Below are 21688 nucleotides of genomic sequence, written 5' to 3' on the forward strand. Positions count from 1 at the left end.
TGACTGTAAGTGCTACTGGATGATCGTCATTGAGGCAGGTTACCACGTTCTTCTTGGGCACTAGTATAACTGAAGCCTGCTTGAAGTAGGTGGGAACTTCAGATGGCTACAGTGACAATCAGAATCAGAGTCAGGTTTATTATAACCGGCATGTGACGTGAAATTTGTTAACTTAACAGCAGCAGATCAATGCAATACATAATCTAGCAGAGAGAAAAAAAATAAAATAAATAAATAGACAAGTAGATTAATTACGTATATTGAACAGATTTTAAAAAGTGCAAAAACAGAAATACTGTATATTTAAATAAAGCGAGGTAGTGTCCAAAGATTCAATGTCCATTTAGGAATCGGATGGCAGAGGGGAAGAAGTTGTTCCTGAATCACTGAGTGTGTGCCTTCAGGCTTCTGTACCTCCTTCCTGATGGTAGCAGTGAGAAAAGGGCATGCCCTCAGTGCTGGAGGTCCTTAATAATGGACACTGCCTTTCTGAGACACCGCTCCCTAAAGATGTCCTGGGTACTTTGTAGGCTAGTACCCAAGATGGAGCTGACTAGATTTACAACCTTCGGTAGCTTCTTTCAGTCATGAGGTTAAACATATCAGTGAACATTCCAGCCAGTTGATCAGCCCAGGTCTTCAGTACTCAGTCAGGTACCCTGTCTTGGCCAGATGCTTTCTCTGGGTTCACTCTCCTGAGGAGTTGGGGACTATAGGAGTTCGTGAAGGTATCTGCATGTTTTGTTGGTCAGAGTGAACACGAACGTCTTTGAGCTCATCTGGGAGGGGAACCTTGTCAGCACATTTGCCACACCACCACAAGTTTCCACATTTAAAGAGTATCTTTTTATAATTTCTGCCAGCTCTAACAAAATCCCATGACCAAATACTTAAACCCCTGGTCTTCCAATTCAGCATTGCTTAGGGATTATTCCCTGTTCCACACTGCCATCCCCATAACTACTTCCCATCTTACGGCACTTTTCCATACAATTGCAGGAGATGTGACAACTTGTCCCTTCCCAATATCTCATCTTCTGGTAATATAGCGGCACGCATTGTCACAGTGACTACTCTGGGTCCAACCAAAGATGCAATTTTTCATCCTTTGTCTTTCTTACGATCGCAAGACACTGCTGGTTATCAAGAACATTAAGTACTGCAGGTCTACTCCATTAGTGAGTGGCCTGGTAGCGATGGAGCTGGATTTCTTGAATGCTGTTTGGCCACCTGCCACAGGAAGGCATTGGAGTCAGTGCGTGAAGGTGGTGTGCAGTCTAACAAATGGAGCAAATGGTTATCTTGGACATTTTTCTTGCGATCGCAAGGCCTTGTTGGAGATTGGTAATGTAGAATACTGCAAGTCCGGTTCACTGGTACATTGTTGAGACCCATGGTGTGGCAGCTGCATGACCTCAGTTGTAGCACGGACTAGGCCTCAAGCTGTGAGTTGAAGGGGGAGAAATGCTGAAGTCAGTATGGGAGAGAGCAGGGGTCTGGTAGGTGCTAAAGTTTGTGCTGTTTGGGTCTGGCCCCTCCTGTTGGTGCTACCCTCCAGTGTTTGCCCTGTGGAAGACAAGTGGTTTGCATTTGTTTGCAGACTGCTGCAGGCTTGTTCTTACTGACAACATCCAGGCACCAGCACTCTGCAGGACATGACACTCAGGGACTAGGGCTGTATTATATTTGACTGTATGTTTACTGCTGTCTGCTGTGTATAGCTTTTGGTACTCTGTTTTGCACCTTGGCTTCAGAGTAGCACTGTCTCAATTGGCTCTATTTGTAGGTATTCATGTATGAATGAAGGACAATTAAACTTGAACTTGATCTTGAACATCCATAGGTCCAACCAATCTTTCCACATGAAACATAGTTTGCTTGTGCTTCATACAATCTAGTGAATGTATTTAGTGTCTACAGTGTAATCTCCTTTATATTAGAGAACCTAAATGCAGTTTGGGTAATCTGTTTGGCGTGCACCTGTGTCCTGGCTACAGACAATACCTTGTTCTTCCAGTTACTTGCCACTTAAATTCTCTGTTCCATTATCACTCTGATTTATTTGTCTGTATCCTCCCACACCTTAACAACAAGGCCCAACTGAAACTTAGGGAGTCAACACCATCTGGTCACATTGCAGTCTTCTAGACTCAATATTGAATTATAAAACTTTAGGTAACTCACTCTGTCTGTATTGGAACTGGTCGTTTTGGCCTGTCATCCATCTGTGATTTTTGGGTTTTTTTTGCTCTTACTAACATGGATTTGTAGGTCATGGCAGACAGCCCTGCTGTTAGCAACACTTAACACTACAGTCGGTCAGAGATATTATGCTGAAATAACAAAAAATGAGATGGGGAGCCTTGTAGATCATGAAACTTGTACAGTTCCTGCCATACAAATACATGGAACTTCTTCATTCTTGGCAGTCGCAAAGACGTATTTGTCTAGTTATGAGTTATGTTGTTTTCCTTTGGAAGGAGACTTTGATGAAAAAATAACAATCATTTGTCTTCATTGCTCTCTGTGTGTTGCAACTATACAAGTGTTATTAGGCAATGGATGCGCCACATAACAGCAGCAACAGCTTCATTGGATCATAACGCACAAGAAACTATAAACTCACAAGCACTACTTCAACTGTGGGAACATAGCTTCTTGTTTCTTTGTCAACTTCCACTTTGTATTATGATTCATTAACTCAGGCTAAGGTCCTATGCAGTATTTAAAGATAATAGGAAGCATCCTCAGAAAGTGAGGAGGCCTTCAACTCTGTTAAATTAGTTTGACTAGGTCTTTGCCCTAAACTGGGGGAGAATTAACCATTCGTTTTGTAGCTAAGATGACTGCTGCTGAGGCAGTCCTCCCTCAACTATGCTCTTGCATCTTAAAATATTCTAGGTTCTTCTGATGTGTCTTTCCAGTTGCAGGGAAGGTACTGTATATCATGAAATTATCCATTAGTATCTGCAGCTGATACTGTCTCAAATGGAAACCTGTAACAATGGAACACTCCAAGATGAATTTATCATGTACAGATATATCTGAACCTTTGTCCGATTTGGTCTGAATGTGTCAATTGTTGTAGAGATCTGTCCTCCTCCTGGTTCCGCCTATAAATTATTGATCAAGGTAGGGGATATCTATCGACTTTTGTTTCTCTGTTTATTATTCAGAGCCTAATAGTACCATCTGCCTTTACTACAGGATTAATTAGAGCCCTCCAGTCAGAAAATTTAACTAAGTGAAACCTGCTTCCTCTAATCTCTTCAGATCTTCCCAAACCTTTGCCTTTGTGCTGTAAGATGTAGGTTGCACTCTCAAGAGGTAAAGCATCCTTCAGGTGAATCTTGTCTCCTTTATCGTGAACGATTCCAAATTAATCAAGTACAGCTGTTTCAGACAGCTCCCTTGAGCTCATGATTTCACACCCTGGTCTGCCCAGATCTTTGATAGCCATTAGGAGCTTTTGAAATTGTATCCTTGTCCCGGAACTATGAGAAGAGAGTGTTTTGTTTAAGTCCTTCTGCTGCTCACTCTAACCACATATATCTCTGTCCCTTTGATACTTTTCCCATTGTGGGTAAGAAAAATGTCCGATGAACTTTGCTGTGCAACCTAACTGATGTTGTTTGAATTCCTGATTGTGCTTCATGCTCTCTTTCCTTCAATTTACTTATGTATTGAACGGATCAATATTCTTATGATTTAACATAAAAAATGCTCATGGTCCATTTTTGCCACCACCTTGTCCACCTAATATATGCTTATAATATCAAATACATTTTTATCAATAGGTTTGGGGCTGCATGAATTTGTCGTGGTCTTGTTTTATTTTCAAGCAATCAGTTGGCAGATGTCCCTCGATTATAAAGTTATCTTTGTATCTGCTGTCATTAGCCAAAATCTTTCCTTTAGGTATTTGTATTTTTAAAGAAGATGGTGTGGAGATTGTCAACAACTTTCTAACACTGAGCCTTCACTCCACAATGTTGCAGGTCTGGTGTTTGCCTGATTGTTATCTCTATTGTCTACATACTATTGAATGCCTGCTGGAAATTCTTTTTATATATCACTGAGCGCCCTCCCTTGAGTATGACTTCACAAGCTATGGGATCTTGCAGTATCTCCTGCAAACCTGTGCCATTCTTGCAATGTTCAGGTATACTTCTCAGAATCTGCAGGAGTTTCCCTTAGATCCTGAACTCTGCTGTTAGACACGTACTATCAAACTGTGGGTCTGGAATTAGGACACGCTTACTGTTCAATCACTCTAGCCAACTGTGTAAATATCTTGTCTCCTTGTTTGTCTGAGGCTAACGAGACTGGTATTACTGGCTCAAAATGAGAGCAAATTGGCCGACTTCCAGTTTGGAATTTTATAATGTCTTCCTAGCCCCTTTTACAATTGGATGATGAAGGAATCTAAAATGCCACTTGATTCCTGAACCAGTATGGATATCTTCATTTATCTCAACACTGAGCTGATCACTGAACTGAACCTATGGACTCACTTTCAAGGACTCCGCAATCATGTTGTCAGTATTATTTATTTACTAATTTTTTATTATTTGTTTATTTTTCTATTTGCAGAATTAGTCTTTTTTTGCACATTGGTTGCTTCTCAATCTTTGTATGTAGTTTTTCATTGATTCTATTGTATTTCTTTGTTCTACTATGAATTCCTGTAAGGAAATTAATCTCAGGGTAGTATACGGTGACATATGCGTACTTCGATGATAAATTTAATTTGGATTTTGATTTATTTGCATATGAAAAGAAAATGTACTTCAACCATTGGGCATAATTTCAGATCGCAAATTTACTTGTTTGCTGTAACACCTCGACTTGAGCTCAGCTTTATCAACAGCCCTGACTAGGACATAAATTCTTTTAAAACCTCCAGAACGTTAAAGAAGATACACTCCTAAGAAAAATAACCTGCTTAATTTTTTGTTACCAGTTATCAAACAGCATTATACGGTTCACCCGAGTACGCTTAAAAAATACCAAATTCCTGATTCACCATGCGGTGGTCCAACAAGTACAGATTATTTGAGTAGCCATTATTAAGCAGACTTATATACTCAAAAATTCAGAATACATACTAAAGGGTATTCAGTCTCACAAAATACAACATGATCCAAGAGTCCTGAGGTTATATAGTAGTGCACATTTTTCTTCTGCAGAGCGCGACACTTTTAGTTCTAAACACAAGAGAGTCTGCTGATACTGGAAATCTTGAGCAACACACACAAAATGCTGATGGTACTCTGTAAGAGAGGCAATATCTGTGGAGGGGAATTAACAGTTAACGTTTATTTCTATAACTTCCGGTGATTTCTCCTTCCTCCTTCCTTGAAAGCTGCTCCTTTCCCCATTTTGGTTACTCTTATCACCCTTCACAGATCTCACATATTACCAGCTGGATTGAACTCCTTCCCCTCCCCCCACATTCTTATATTGGCTTCACTTCCTTTACTTTCCAGTCCTGATTAAGGGTCTCAGCCCAAAACATTTACTGTTAATTATCCTCCACAGATAACTGCTGACTTGTTGAGCTCTCCAACATTTTGTATGTGTTGCTCACAGTTTTGGCTCTTTTGCTTCCTTCTGGACTATTTTAATGTAAAACATTTGTATCTTTTAGAACAGAACCAGTAAGGAGAGTGAGGCTACGTCCACACTAGACAGGATAATTTTAAAAATGCTGGTTTCGCGTTAAAATGATAGGCGTCCACACCAAGCGTTTCTGAAAATCCCTCCGTCCTCATTAAAGCTCGTATTTGGGCAAATCTCCTCCTACTGGGCATGTGCAGGACACATCTACAGAAAACAAGCGACATTTTGGTGTCGAATCTTGCTGTGAAAGTGCGCGTTTGTGCAGTTACAGACTAGAAAAACTTAAAAGGAAATTGCCAAACGACGGACAGCTGTTGGCTCTCCCGCAGGAGGATTTAAAACTAAATAAAACAAATATTGGAGTGTATGGAGGCAACCAACAGGGAGTTCACGGACAGTATGACCCAGCTGATGATGAACATTGAAAACTGACTAACTCTGTTGCATTAATAAAGCTACTTGTTAAATGTATAAAACATGTCTGCATCAGTGTTACCTTGTACTTCCATACAATGTTACATTAGACTGTTATTGTCTATTGTCAGAGAAGTACTTGCATAAATATGTAAATCACCTTCATACAAGCAAGGACAAAAAACAGGCCAAAGTGAGTATACTTATTTATTCAATAAATTATGGGTCAAAATATTTGGTGAGTACATTTCTAACTCTTCTGGCTTCTGACTCACGTCTGTTCTGAAATGGTTAGGTTGTGTGGGGTGTTGCATTCAAGAAAACAATGAAATGCTGCGTTGCCGCCACCATCTGTTCCAGCACGTCATGACAGCGTTTCTAGAAATCTCCGGTTACCCCATCCACACTACTCTGCTCAAGCGGCGCTTTCAAATTTACACACTCTGGAGGGCGTTTTAGAAAAGCTCCATTTTGGGGGGAGGAAAATGCTGTTTCAGTGTGGACAGAGGGTCAAAACGAAGAGAAAAAGCTTCGGTTATGGATTTATCCAGTGTAGTGTGGATGTAGCAACTTGGGATTAGATTGGTGGACATAGGTCTTGTGAGCAACTTGGTGAGCACTGAGTGCTATAAGGGGAATAGGAATTTTGTTAAAAGGTAGAAGGAAAAAATGATAATTTTTTTCTAGTCATTTAACTGCAGCAGACAAATGGATAGATTTGTGGGCTGGAAGGCAGTTTACCTAATTGTAATCTATTAACAATGACAGGCAGGCTGTTCCTTCCACATACAATCATTCCAAAGAAGTTGGAAGTTACATTTCAGTTTATTAAGTTGCTGTAAATTATAAATCACAATGCCAAGACAAATGCCAGTTTACAGAACACCTGTTGAAGAGGTGTGGCTAACGTAACTGTAGCTTACAGTTTACTTTGGTTTAATTTCCCTCCACCTTTCCTCCAGGTGAAGCAGATTTCTTAGTACAGCTATTCACAGAGTCTAGATGACCACTCATTCGCCATCTTCCAGCCTAAAGGTGCAGAGTTCAGGAGTGTTTGCCACCTTAACACACTCAAACTTCTACAGATGTACCATGAGAGCATTCTGACAGGCTGCATCACCATCTGGTATGGGAGGACTACTGCACAGGATCAAAAGAAGCTACAGAAAGTCGTACAATTAGTCAGCTCCATTTTGGGTACCAGCCTCCCTAGTATCCAAGACATCTTCAAGAAGCGGTGCCTCAAAAAGGCGGCCTCCATTATTAAGGACCCCTATCACCCAGGGCATGCTCTGTTCTCATTGTTACTGTCAGGAAGGAGGTATAGAAACCTGAAGGCACACACTCAGCAATTCAGAAAAAGTTTCTTCTCCTCTGCCATCTGATTCCTAAATGGGCATTGAACCCATGAACACTACCTCACTTTGTTTATATTATTCCTATTTTTGTACTATTTTAATTTTAATATACATACATAATTACTGTAACTGGTTTATTTTTTTCTGTATTATCATGTATCGCATTGCATTGCTGCCGCTAACTTAAACTTCACAACATTCTGGTGATGCTAAACCTAATTGTGATGCACCATCTCAAGCTGGCAACTATAGCAGCACAAAAATAAGAAAATGGGAATTGCAATCCCTTAAAGGAAAAGCTATTTGGGCAAGTTATGAAACTGCTTCTGATTTATTATCATTTGCTTTATACTAATGTCTTTTCACCTGGACTTATTCTGGAATTTTGCTGGTTAGCATTATACAGTACCTCAAAAAAGCTATAGATTTAAGAATAAATAGCTGGAGTGTAGACACACATTATTTCATCCGGTAGATAAATAATAGTCACTCAGAGGTAATTCCAGAGAACAACTGGTTCCAAGAGTTAATTATGTTACCAAAATAAAATGTTTGAAACTGCAGCTATTTTTTTACCTGATAACTTAGCTCCACTATTACCATTATTTTTAAAGCCATTAAATACACAAAGGCATTCTCAAATTGGCAATACATTTAAACTTGTGCTGCACGAGACACATGTATATCAAGACTTACACACTTCAGAATTCCAAAGTGTGTAAAGTACAAGCTTCATTTTTATTTGTAGTATGGATGTTTAATTGATTTCTAGAGATGAACCTGTGGACAAAGCAAGTGTTTTAATCATGTTTATCTTTAATTGGGCAACAAGTGGTGATAAGAAAGGGAAACTTAAAAATCACAATGCACTATTTCAACAAGGTAGAACAATGTTCACTACCAGCAAATGTAAACAATTCAAGGAAAGAGCAGAAAAATATTTTGAAAATATTACAATTCCTGTATTTTATATAGGAACTTGGAGAGGTAAAAGAGGGAACTGTTAATGTTCTTCAAAAGAAAGAATATCAATAAGTTGAAAAGAGGAACTAATTGTATAATTTGGAGAAAGGATCCTTGGATAAGCAATGGTAAGGTTTATGTAATACATACTTTCGATATTCCAATATGAATCAAAACCAATTAAGTACTTCTGAAATGAGAGAAAACACAGTAAGCAGTTCGTTCACAGCGGCTTCAATAAACAGCATGAGAAATGACCAAAACATCTATTTTGTTTGGTGGTGTTGTGATGTCCTGGGTGATTTGGGTCCTTAATGATGGATGCCACCTATTTGAAGATATATGAACATGGAATTACGACTCCAGCCTTGATTGTTCCAGACAGATCTGGGAAATCAAGCATATCAAATTGTCTTTAGTAAATGCTTGTGAATCCCAGTCTTACCACTTGGTGGCAGAGTGCATTAGCACCATTTTTAGGGCTGGGTTTAACAGAAAATTTCAAAACAATAAGCTTCACATATTAAAAAAACTTTCTTTGAAAGATTATCCAAGATCTACTTTTCTGTTAGAGCAGCAGAGGAGAAAGTAAATTTCAATATAACAACTTCTTGAAAACCACAGTTACTGACCCTCAAAATTGTTTGTATCTTATTTCCTCTGATCGGTACTTAATGCTGATACAATGAGAGAATGAAGAAGTCGTTCAACTTCCCCAGTATGGAGAAGCAAAGGAAAAATCAGAAAACTTTCTACACAACAACTGTTTAATGTGTCATTTTTCTTGCTATAGAATTGATCTTGTTTAAATAGGAAACACAAAAAATCTAAATAGCTAGAAACGAGCATTGTGGGACAATATATCTTGAATTATGATGTGTAAGAAAGATCACCTGCTAATGACAGTGTGAAGTTATCAACTGATTCAACAAACAATAAGCATCTGGAAGATCTAACTTCTAGATCTGCTCCTGTAAGGATGACTGACGTCAGCATAAATGACAGTTCAGTTTATCTGACCTCATTGCCCTGGACTACGGAGTCAGGCAGCCATTTCCTTCTAATTAAGCACAGTATTGCCAGATGGCAGTGTGTGTGTAAAGATTTCAATCGTTTTCAGCTACAATGTACTCCACAGTGGAAAAGCCAAACAGCACCTCACTATTGAAGCTTTTTGAGCAGCATACTGAAGAATATCCTTTGAAATAGTTATATAATGAGTAAAAATTGTGTATTAATATCCATATCTGTATTTCTATGGTGAACTTCCCTGCCCTGGGCAGTATTCCCTTTTAATCCTCCACATGTAACAGAACTGCTGACTGGAGTTAGCAGCACAACTTCCTGTTCCTGCAGTTACTGTTGCTTGTTGGATATGCTAACTGGAAGGCCGAGGGTATAGTATGGTGTTGCTGGCTTCTGTCAGCGGGTACAGAGAAGGATGTAGTAGTTGTCTCCATATGCTTCTCCATGTTCTTTCCAGTCTTCCTACCTTTATGGTGCTCAGAATGTGCTTGCCTGTTATTGTCAGAACTCTGTTTAAAGTTCTTTGCTTCTTTTACATGTGCAGCAGTGGCGGCTGTGTGGCAGTATTTACTTGATTACCAGTTCTATTGTTCATTGCCTGATGATGGTAATTCTACTGAGAGCAAGATATGAATGATCCAACCCAGGAAAAAGTGCCAGGTCTAGTGCTGGGCCGAGTGAAGGTTCTGCCTTGGTGTTACAGAAAATGAGTGCATCGAGAATCACGTTATGTGAGAGTTACGAGAGGTGGGAAGAAAGTCCTACTCTAATACACTATCACCAAATGAAGAAATAATGGTCCAGGAGTGAAGGGCTGCTCACACATTGTCAAGAAAAATAAAATCAAAATAATAAGAGCAAAATATGAAAACTCATGAAGACCCAACTGCTTCTCTGCTGTCAGAAACAAAATTGTTTGTGATGAATGTTTCAGCTATTGAAGTAACAAAGGAAAAGCATTTATGGCTCAGCCATCTGAACCTTTTATCGGGCGTGCTTTCCTGACAGCACAATTGTTTGTCAAAGTTTCGTTTCTAAACACAAAGTACTATGAATAGATCAGACAGCTGAGTGGTCTCAATATAATACTTGTCTATCCCTGTCGCTAAAATAGTTCAGATATTGTGCCCTTGGGATAATTAATAGCTTTATGTGCATCTTTGCCATTTACTGTTTTTGCCTAACACAAATTTAGCTATTTATTCCTCTTTTCCTTTGCTAGAAATGCTACTACTTGCTGGGATTTGATCCACAAATGTTGATCAGCCTTCATTGTCTCGAGGTTATCATTTTTCAAATGTGGATGCAAGCTGTGAAAGTTGATCTGAGATTGTGAAGGGTGCTAGGAAATACATGGCTTTCCTCCTCCTTTCAATCAAACACAATCCAAACATCAGCTCAGATCCATGTTTATACATTTCTGAGCAGGAGCCACAGGATACGTTTCTGGAACTCTTGTCTATTTATTCCACTGCTGGTCAGAGCTGTTGCAGGAATATTAGCAGTAGGAGTAGGCCATTCAGCCCTTCTACTTTGCTCAACCATTTCAAGTTCAGGTTTATTGTCATCTGACTGTACATGCTTACAACTATATGAAACAATGTTCCTCTGGACCACAAAACATATGTCACACACAGCACATAAAACAAAATATTACCACATAAAAGTTAATAAAATATAGTTCGAAGTGCATGTAGTGCACAGCACAGGTAAAATAGTAAACAATACAGTAAATAGCTCGCTGTCCTAATGGTGAGACGTTGGTGGTGGTCAATGCAATTTAATACGTTCATGGCTTATCTAATATTCATTGTTCAATTGATCTGACTGAGATCATTCCACTTGAGGTAATCTAAAAATTGAAAACACTTTCCAGTGATTTTGGGTGCAATCAACTCTATATAGCTATATCCTGTAGTATAGCAACATTATCAAAGTGCTCTATTTCTAGTTCCTAGTGGAGGATCATCACAGCAAAATTGATCTGAGAATACAGACCTGCAGATAGCTCAAAATTATAAGGTCATGTGTAATTGCCTTTGTATGAAGCTATGTTCTTACCTTCTAGTTTGAGAGATAGAGAGAAGCATGCATTGTGCATGTATCGATACTGGTCAGGGGTATGCTGAGAAGGATTTATGGTAATGGTACTGACGATATGATCAGTTTATATGGCAAATATATAACTCTGTCAAATAAAGAGCCTGCATGTATGCTTCCTGCCTTAGCCTACTGGATGTCTGAGTCATTTTCACAAAGCATCATGACTCTAACATGAATTTATTTTGTATCTTGATGCACTGTTCAGAATTGGGTTGTCCTAAATGTTATGAACTGAATAATTTTTATAATATACAAAAGATAGTTACTTATTTCTCTCCCCCTTTCTCTGGAACTGCTAATCCCAGCGTCTTCCAAGATGCCACACTTACTGTGTCATTCTTCATCCTGGTCTTTGCCAGAATCATGATGTAAATTACATCATTGGAGATGCTCCTGGGATTCTGTCACGTTGTGCCTAAAGCAGCCAGTGGCTTGAAGGGAATTAAGTGCCTCAATATAATTTTCCTAATTTGAAATCAATGTGGATGGATCCCATGAGGGAAAGATGAGGCACTTGTTATTGTGATATGGAGACGGCTTGGAACAGATGGTGCTTTGGGGTGTTGGTCTGTTTGTGCAGGAAACTGACTAAATGCAAATTAGCTATTTGCACAAGAAATAACCAAGAGAATAGAAAAATCTGGGACCATCAGAAAGAGCAAGGTAGAACAGGAGATATTGTACAGTCAAAACTAATTTTAGAAGTACAATTATTTTCTAAATTATAATCATTTTCAAGTTTAACAGCATAATTCAGATAATTGTGTAACATGTAAATCTTGCCCTTTGAGGCTTTTACTGCATCTCCCATTTCAGGCAACTAGTTAGAGTATGAGGATATACAGGGGCAATTACAGCACTGTATAGCAAAATTCCCTGCAATAGGTATTTGGGTCCCCTTGAAAAGTGCAAAGGATTTCAGAAGTAATTATTTTAAAAATAGCTAATGTTGATCCCTGTGGGGTTCATTTTCCAAATAAATACAGAAGGTACCCAGTAAAGTGGCCACTGTGTGTATGTCAGTGATATTAAACCTGATTCTGATTCTGAATGCTTCTGGATATGGAATTGAAGGATATGATGAAAGCACAGCGACATAGATAGATAGATAGATAGATACCTTATTCATCCCCATGGGGAAATTCAACATTTTTTCCAATGTCCCATACACTTATTGTAGCAAAACTAATTACATACAATACTTAACTCAGTAAAAATATGATATGCATCTAAAATCACCCTCTCAAAAAGCATTAATAATAGCTTTTAAAAAGTTCTTAAGTAGTTTACTTAAATACATTGAGTCCTAACCCCGGCACTTTAACATTTCTTACTCCTGGCGGTTGAATTGTAAAGCCGAATGGCATTGGGGAGTATTGATCATATTCGTAAATCAGGATGAAATGCAACATGTTGCTCTAGTTCTTCTTGGTCATGGAGGCCATTTGTTTAGAAATATGATTGATTTTTATCTTTGCGGCAGAGGGGCTTGGCAGCTGACTATGCTGATGGAGTGTGTCTGTTTGTGGTCTTCTGCAGCTGTAGCCCATCCACTTCAAGTGGCAGGAAGGAGATTAGTGGGGAGGGATGAGTGGACAAGTGAGTGACATGCCAGTCCATGGCTTCCTTTTCAGTCATTATGAGGCCAAATGCTGGCTAGATATGCAACATCTCATATTCCATCTGGGTAGCTGATGCACCATCAATAACTCTCGGAGACGTGAGTTAAGGTAGGCTGTTATTGGCTGGAAGAAAGCACCGTCAGCAGCAAGCAACCACCACACAACATCCTGGAGACTGAGGAAGGAGCAGTGCCTCCAATCGCCTTTATACAGGGGTCTGTGGGAGGAGCCACAGGAGCAGTCAGCAGAGGGGCGTGTCCAGACAGGTATATGTAGTTCACCACAGTAGCCTCCAACCTGATGGTATAAACATCAATTTCTCTAACTTCTGGTAATTTCTCCCCCCCCCCCTCCTTTCTTTTCCCATTCCTCATTCTGGTTACCTTCTCTCTCTTCTCCTGTCTTGTCCATCACCTCCCTCTGGTTCCCTTCCTCCTTCCCTTTCTTCCATGGTGCACTGCCCTCTCGTTTTAGATTCCTTCTTCAACCCTTTTCCTTTTACACCTATCCCCTCCCAGCTTCATGCCTCTCCCACGCCCATGCACCTTACCCTTAACCTCATCGCACCCCTCTCCTGCCAGCTAGTTTTCCTTCCTCTCCTCCTACCTTCTTATTCTGTCTTCTGTCTCTTTCCTTTCCTGTCGTGATGAAGGGTCTCAGCCCAAAATGTTGACTATTCACCCCATAGCTGCTTCTTGACTTGCTGAGTTCCTCCAACATTTTATGTGTGTTCATCAAGATTTCCAATATCTGTAGAATCTCTTGTGTTAATAACAAGGTAATATTTATGAGTTTAAGTCTCGGAGCTTGAACAGCAGCTAATCAGACCTTGGGATTCATTAGCAAGGTCAAATAAAAATAAGGCGGGGACAAGCACAGTGGCCGTTGTTGAAGCGCGGAGACTTTTGGCTTTGGCTCAACAGTCTTGGGCGGTAACAGGCATGGGCGACATAAGTATCTAGTAAGCTTTTTCTTGCTCGTTCTTCATCTGTAAATGTATAATTAGGGCAATAAAAATGGTTCTAGAGGCTGTGTTTTGTTTTTTTTTCGATGAGGGATTTCTGGGAGACACCCAGCCTCCCGGATAATCACGTCTACACCAGGTGTACTGAGCTACAGCTCCTCAGAGAACATGTGAAGGAACTGAAGCTGTAACTTCGGCTGTGGCCCATCTGAAGAACAATGACCTTCGACTCATAAGGGAAACTGAGACAGGAGCTACAGGGAGGTAGTTACCCCTAGGTTGTAGGAGGCAGGTGAAAGGGTGACTGTCAGGTGAAGGAAGGGAAATAGGCAGCTGGTATGGAGTACCCCTGAGTTTGCTGTTCCCGTCAATAATGAGTATATCATTTGGATACTGTTGGGGAGACAAGCTACCAGGGGAGCTGAGCGATTGGTTCTATGACATTGTGGCTCAGAAGGGAAGGGGGGCAGAGGAGGAATGCAGTGGTGATAGGAGATTTCATAGTTAGAGGAATAGATAAGAGAGTCTGTGGACACGATAGAGAGACCCAGATGGTATGTTGCCTCCCAAGTGCCAGGGTCAGGGACCTCTTGGATCATGTCTGCAATATTTTAAAGAGAGAGGGTGAATAGTCAGACATCTTGGAATATATTGGTACCAAAGATATAGGAAAGGAAAGAGAGGAGGTCCTAATGAGAGAATTTAGAGAGCTAGGTAGAAAACTGAAAAGCAGGACCTCCTGGGTAACAATCTCTGTTAAGGGGGTACATGCCAGTGAGGGTAAGAATAGGATGATTAGGCAGATGAATCGCTGAGGATCTGGTTCAGGGGGCAGGGTTTCAGATTTATGGATCATTGGGATCTCTTCTGGGGAAGGTATGACCTCTACAAAAGGGATGGGCTACACCTGAGACACTCACTCTGCAACTCAGGAACAGTGTCTTTCCCTCTGCCATCCAATTTCGAAGTGGACATTGAACTCTGAACACTATCTCACTACTTTTTATTTCTGTTATTTTGCATTACTTATTTTAACTTATCTGTTTACTTGACATGTATATACTTAATGTAACTCGGTTTTTTTCCCTATATTAGTTTATCATGTATTTCATTGTACTGCTGCCCTAAAGTTAACAAATTTCATGACATATGCCTGTGATATTAAATCTGAAACTGAGTGGGACTAATATCCTTGCAGGCAGGTTTGCTAGAGCTGTTGGGGAGGGTTTAAACTAATTTGGCAGGATGGTGGGAACCAAAGTGATAGGGGTGTTGGTTTACAAGCAGAGATAGTGCATAGTGAGATTGTCAGGAAGGACAGCCAGATGATAAGGCAAAATTGCAGTCAATAGGTTGGGTTGCAGTGTAGAAGAGGGACAAAATTGAAAAGGGTGACAAATACAGGACTGAAGGTGTTATATTTGAATGAATGCACTATAAAATAAGGTAGACAATCTTGTACTGCAGTTCGAGATTGGCAGGTATGACATTTTGGGTATTGTGGAGTCAGACTACTGTAATTTGGAGCTTAATATCCAAGGATACAAATACAAATACTTTATTGTCACCAAACAATTGATACTAAAGCGTACAATCATCACAATAATATTTGTTTCTGTGCTTCGTGCTCCCTGAAGTACAAATCGAAGTAAATAGAATAAAAATTTAAATTATAAATCATAATTAGAAAATAGAAAAGGGAAAGTATGGTAGTGCAAGTCAGGTCCAGATATTTGGAAGGTACGGCCCAGATCCGGGTCAGGATCTGTTCAGCAGTCTTATCACAGTTGGAGAGAAGCTGTTACCAAATCTGGCATGATCTATCGAAAAGATTGACAGGTAGGCAGAAAAGGAGGAGGAGTGGCTCTGCTAGTAAAGAATTAAATCAAATTTTTCGGAAGAGGTGACAAAGGATTGGAAAATGTAGAATCCTTGTGGGTAGAGTTAAGAAACTGCAAGGTTAAAAAGATCCTGATGGGAGTTATTTACAGGCCTCCAAACAATAGCAAGGATGTGGTCTACAAATTACAGCAAGAGATAGAAAAAATATGTCAAAAAGGCAATGTTACATTAGTTGTGGGGAACCCCAATATGCAGATAGATTGGGAAAATCAAGTTGAATGCCTCTGAGATGGCTTTTTGGAGCAGCTTGGGTAAAGTCCACTAGGGGATCAGCAGTTCTGGATTGGGTGTTTAATGAACTGGATATGTTTATGGAGAATGGGCAAAGAAATGGCAAATGGAATACAGTGTCGAGGCATATGGTCATGCACTTTGGTAGAGGGATAAAAACATAGACTGTTTTCTAAACTGAGAGAAAATTCAAATATCCGTAGTGCAAAGAGATTTGGGAGTCCTCGTGCAGGATTCCCTAGAGGTTAATTGCAGGTTAAGTCATTGGTGAGGAAGGCAAGTGCATTTCTAGCATTCTTTTCAAGAGGACTAGAATATAAAAGCAAAGATGTAGTGCTGAGGCTATGTAAAGCACTGGTGAGGCCTTTTTTGGAGCAGTTTTGTGCTCCAATACTGACATTGGAGAGGATTCAGAGGAGATTCATGAGAATAATTTCTTGAATGAAAGGGTTATCATATGAGCAGCAACTGACGGCTGTTGGCCTGTATTTGCTGGAATTTAGAAGACTTGGGGGGCGCGGGTGTTGGATCTCATTGAAACCTATCGAATGTTAAAAGGCTTAGATAGAGTGGATGTGAAGAGGATGTTTCCTTTGGTGGGGCAGTCTAGGACCAGAAGGCATAGAGGGACATCCATTTAGAATGGAGATGAGGAGGAATTTCTTTAGCCGAGAGTGGTGAATGTGTGGAATTTATTGCTAGAGTCAGCAATGGAGGTTATATGGGTCTTCAGGCTCCTGTATTTCCTCTTCAATGGTAGTAAGAAGAATAGGGCATGTCTCCTCATTTTGAGGTGGTTTTCACACAGAGAGGTTGATATCTGAAGCTTGCTGCCAGAAGTGGTGGAGTCAGATACAATCACTATGCTTAATAGATATTTAAACAGGCACCTAAATAGGGAAGGCACATGAGGATAGGAATCTGTTATAGGAAAATGGGATTAGTGTAAATGGGCATAGAGGCAAGCCCTTTGGTCTATGATGTCTATACTGATCACCATGAACATCTAAGCTAATCCCAACCGCCTACATTAACTCCATATCACTCTAAGCCTTGCACAGTAAAGTGTGTCCAGATGCCTCTTGAATGTTGTTACTGTTCCTGTCTCTACCACCTCCTATGGCAGCTCATTGCAGATACCAACTTCTTTGTGTGAAAATTTTACCCCTCAGATCACCTTTCGATCATCTCTCTCTTTCAGCTTAAACCTATACCCACTAGTTTTAGACGCCCTTACAATGGGAAATAGACTCATTTACCCTACCTAAGCCTTTCATAATAGTGTAAACGTCTGTCATGTCACCCTTCATTTCTTTGCTCCAGAGATGGCAGATATAGCCTGTCTCCTTAAAACACAAGCCCACAAATCCAGGCTTGCATTATTTTTCTGCTCCTTCCCTAATATGATGCTCAGGCCTTCACCATTCTAATCTCTTCTACTTCAGGTGCTGCTCAACCAATGTTTGGTACAATTGTAGTCCCTTCGTCACTTAAGGCGTTGGTACCCTATGACTTCTTCACCACCCTGACTATCTGTGTTATCACTTTCAGGGAACAATGTACTTACACTCCCCCGCCCCCAGTCTCTCTATTCAACAACACTCCCCAGGACCCTGCCATTATTCACTGCGTAAGACCTGCTTTGATTAACTTCACTTCATTTTTTCTGGATTAAATTTCAGATAAATCGCATTAAAAAGATTTTGAAAAAACACTGTCCACTATACCATCAGTTAGGTATCATCTGAAAATTTTCTAACCACCTATATTTTCATCCAAATTAATATATATGACAGCCAACGAAGGACCCAGCAATGATCCCTGGAGCACACCACAGGCCTCCAATCAAAAATAATTTCCACTGTTACCCTCTGCCTCCTATCACGAACCCAATGTTGTATCCAATTGGCTAGTTCATATTGTATCTAACCATGTGGACCACCCTAACATCCAGGACCTTATCAAAAGCTTTGCCAAAATTCATTTAGACGCCACCTACCAACTTGCCTTCTTTGTTGTCTCTTCAAGATACTCAGTCAAATTCATGAGACATGATTTCTTATGAAGAAGGCCATGTTGATCATGTCTAGTCAGTCCTTGCTTTCTCCATGTCTCTTGGAAACCTTTCCAGTAAATTTCCCACCATTAGATGTTTGTGAATGACCTAAGGGCCATTTCTGTATGAATCTGTGACTATATCAGGTCCTATGCCTCACAGCAATAGTCTGGGTTCTGAGATAGATTGTGTAAATTTGCTATTGCAATGGAAGTTTTCAGCATTGTTCATATTGATGTTCTCTTCCACTACTCATCACCTCAATCAGATTAATAGGGCAAAATTTTGGGCTTGGAAATTCTTAGGTGTAATGGGCTGGAAATGCTTTGGAGTTTTTGTTTAAACCATACAATTCATTTTCCCTAGTTATTCTGTGACTAAAGTCCTGAACATATTAATTATTGAAGTTATTATGAAATGTTGTGAGTAAATTTAAGCTTAGATTCAAGTTGTTCATGTGGCTCAGCACTAATCATTGTCATACTCGTTTTGCACTTAGCTAGAACACCAGTGCTTTAGAGGAAGGAAGTAGAAATTTTGCCCTCACAGCCCATTGTGAGTCAAGTATCGTATCTGTTAAATAATCTGCACCATAAATAGGAACAGGAGTGGGTTGTAATAGCCCCTCAAGTTTGTGATCAGTATCACCTCCATACTATTTTTTGGCTAACAAACATCTAAAAAATAGATTTAAAAAATAAACCTGACCTTAGCATTAATTGTTTTTAATATATACAAGAGGGTTCCATCATTCTTTATGTATAGAGGTGTGTTACCTTTGAAATATTCATCTCAAGCCCTTGACCTTGTCTATTAATCCAAGACCCACAAACAAGTTTGTTCTTTTCTGTAAATTTTATCATTTTTGATATTTTGAAAACTGAAATCAATTTACTCTTTATTTTTCTGAAATCAGAAAATACAACCCTTGTAATTTAAGCTAGACTCCGGCTATCAGTCTGATAAAGCTGAACTCCAAACCTTCTTGGCCAAGGTATCCTTTCTTCATTGTGGCAAAACCAAGTGTTTTGTGTAGCAAGAGCATAACCTCAGTCTCCTGTATTTACATCAGCAATCCATTAATCTCTTTGATTATTCTCTGCATCTGCTCTTGTCATTTTACTTAGTGGCTTCATGAGTGTGAACTTGATTCTTTGCTACTTATTTTCCCCTTTGTTTTTTTGTAGGGTGAGCTCTCAAGTGAGGGCCAGCATCCAGTGAAAGTTTTTGACTTTCTTACACAGACAAAGAAAGAATACCCCTTGGATTATTCTATACTGCAACAAACACAGCTGACGGGGCACGGTGGAGCAGACTACTACCTTATGGACAGTTTTCTACAAGCTGTTGCTGTAAGTGGCTTTATAATTATTAAAGATCTTTTGATTTTTTTTGTTTTTAATTCTGCAGGTTTGTATTTTTTATTGTGAAGGTAAGTATTAGATGTCAGTGTCATTCATTGATTTGAAGATCTTTTTGAATAAACTCTTGAGTGACAATTGAGGTTGATGGTCCAACTTGGTATAGAGGCAGTCCTACAGTGTTGGAGATGAAGTCCTTCAGGCAAGATTTAAACTGAGTGTTACTCCGGGAGATGTGAAGAAGAGCACAGAGTTTTCCTAGCTGACCTTCTTTAACTAACACCAGCAGAAACAGAACATCCAAATTGTCTGAGACTGTTGCACAAAACATAACTTACCTTTGCTTGTGCTACAATTTTGACTCTATAGTAGGTGATTATACCAGTGCTTTAGGATTATGTTGCTTTTCTTTACAATTGTTCATGGAAGTAACAAGGGAACGTCCATGAGTACAGCGTCATTGAAGTATTTTGTAGGTGTTTTTGTAAGATTTTGATAGAATTTCACACTGTAAACTTGTTTAAAAAGATAAAGTCCGTGAAATCCCACAGAAAGTGGGAAATTCTATCCAAAACTGGTTCAATGGCAGCAACTAACAGGCAATAGTTTATTGGTGTGCCCGTGACTGGAAGGCTGCTATTCAGTATATGGGCCTTATTTTTCTAAAATATATCAGTGATTTAGACTTCAATCAAAAACCATAATAAAATTGTTTGCAGATGGTATAAAGGTTGGCCGTATGGTTGACAGAGAGAAGAAAAGTTTTGGATTGCTAGAACGTAATGACAACCTGGTTAGCTGGGCAGAAAAATGGGAAATGAAGTGCTAGGTAATGCATTTCAGTAAGTGAAATAAGGCATGAGAATTTAAATAAAAGGCAGAATGTTGAATGGTGTGGAATAATAAAGGGAGCTTTGTTCTACAGATCATTAATGGTAGCAGGACAGGTTAATTAGGGGATTAAGGAAGGCATGTGTGTTTCTTTCTATTATTAGTCAAGGCATACAGGATAAGAGCAGAAATATTATGCTAGAACTTGATGAAGTGCAGTATGTTTGGCCATAGCTTAAGGACTGTGTACAGCTCTGGCACCACGTACAGGGAGGGAGGAAATTTTCAAGGCTGTTTCAGGATTGGAAAATTGTTGTAATAAGGAAAGATTAGATCAGCTGGGATTGTTTTTCTTAAATTGGTGGATGCTCTGGGCATAAAAATTGATGAGGGGCCAAGACGAAGTAAATAGGAAGGACTTACTTCTCTTAATAGAGAGGTTAAAAAACCAGGGGTGTAACTTTAAAGTAATTGGTATAAAGATCAGAAGAGATCTGAGGAAGTTCTGTTTCACCCCTGCAGTCATTGCAATCTTGAATTAATTGCCTGAAAAGATGGTAAAAACAGACACCTCATCACTTTAAAAAAATACACATGCCTGCTGGAAGAGTTGTGACATTTAGGGGTATGGGCTTGGAGCTGGAAGTTGTCGTTAAGTTGGGTTGCTCTTTGACTGCCATGGGACGCAATGGCTAAGGGGACATTTTCCTCATCCTAAATTTTATGTGATTTCTAACAAAGTTTACCAAGCAGAATGCCCAATAGCTACTACATTGATTTGAACCGCAGCATCTTGTACTTTTTCATTCATTTACACTGATGAGCTTGCAAACGATATTATGACTGTCAGTGATAATAAACCTAATTCTGATTCAGAATCCTTTCTTGCCGCTCCCCTTCTCCTCTCTGTACTGGCCACCTCACCTCTCCACTCTCAGTCTTGTTTTGACTCAAAAATGTTGGCAATTTCTTTCCTCCCCCAGATACTGCTTGGTCCACAGAGTTGCTCCGGCAGATGTTCACTGCTACACAGTTTACTGCTCATTCTATTTTGTTCAGATACTCTAACTCATGTCCAGAATATAAGAATATGAAATCTGCAGTACCATGTTTTTGTATGCTACACTAATTTCAATTTCAGTGAAAAGTAAAATCTAAAGGAAAATCAGGGATTTGCAACAAGTTGCATGAATTTCATATCTTTCTGTCTAGGATCTCCAAGCCTTCAGTTGACA

At 39.6% G+C, this 21688-nt stretch overlaps 1 protein-coding gene across 4 annotated transcripts in view; it reads left to right on the plus strand.

The window, feature by feature from the left end:
• The window catches only part of LOC140718374 (putative oxidoreductase YteT), a 241374-nt gene that overhangs the window by 212280 nt on the left and 7406 nt on the right, over window positions 1–21688 (plus strand). For all 4 annotated transcript variants that reach the window (XM_073032012.1, XM_073032010.1, XM_073032013.1 and 1 more), the window contains one exon: window positions 19449–19613. In XM_073032012.1, the coding sequence (XP_072888113.1) occupies window positions 19449–19613 (165 nt within the window). The remainder of the gene's footprint in view (window positions 1–19448; window positions 19614–21688) is intronic.

The sequence above is a fragment of the Hemitrygon akajei genome, chromosome 29, assembly GCF_048418815.1.
Source record: "Hemitrygon akajei chromosome 29, sHemAka1.3, whole genome shotgun sequence".
Lineage (NCBI taxonomy): Eukaryota > Metazoa > Chordata > Chondrichthyes > Myliobatiformes > Dasyatidae > Hemitrygon > Hemitrygon akajei.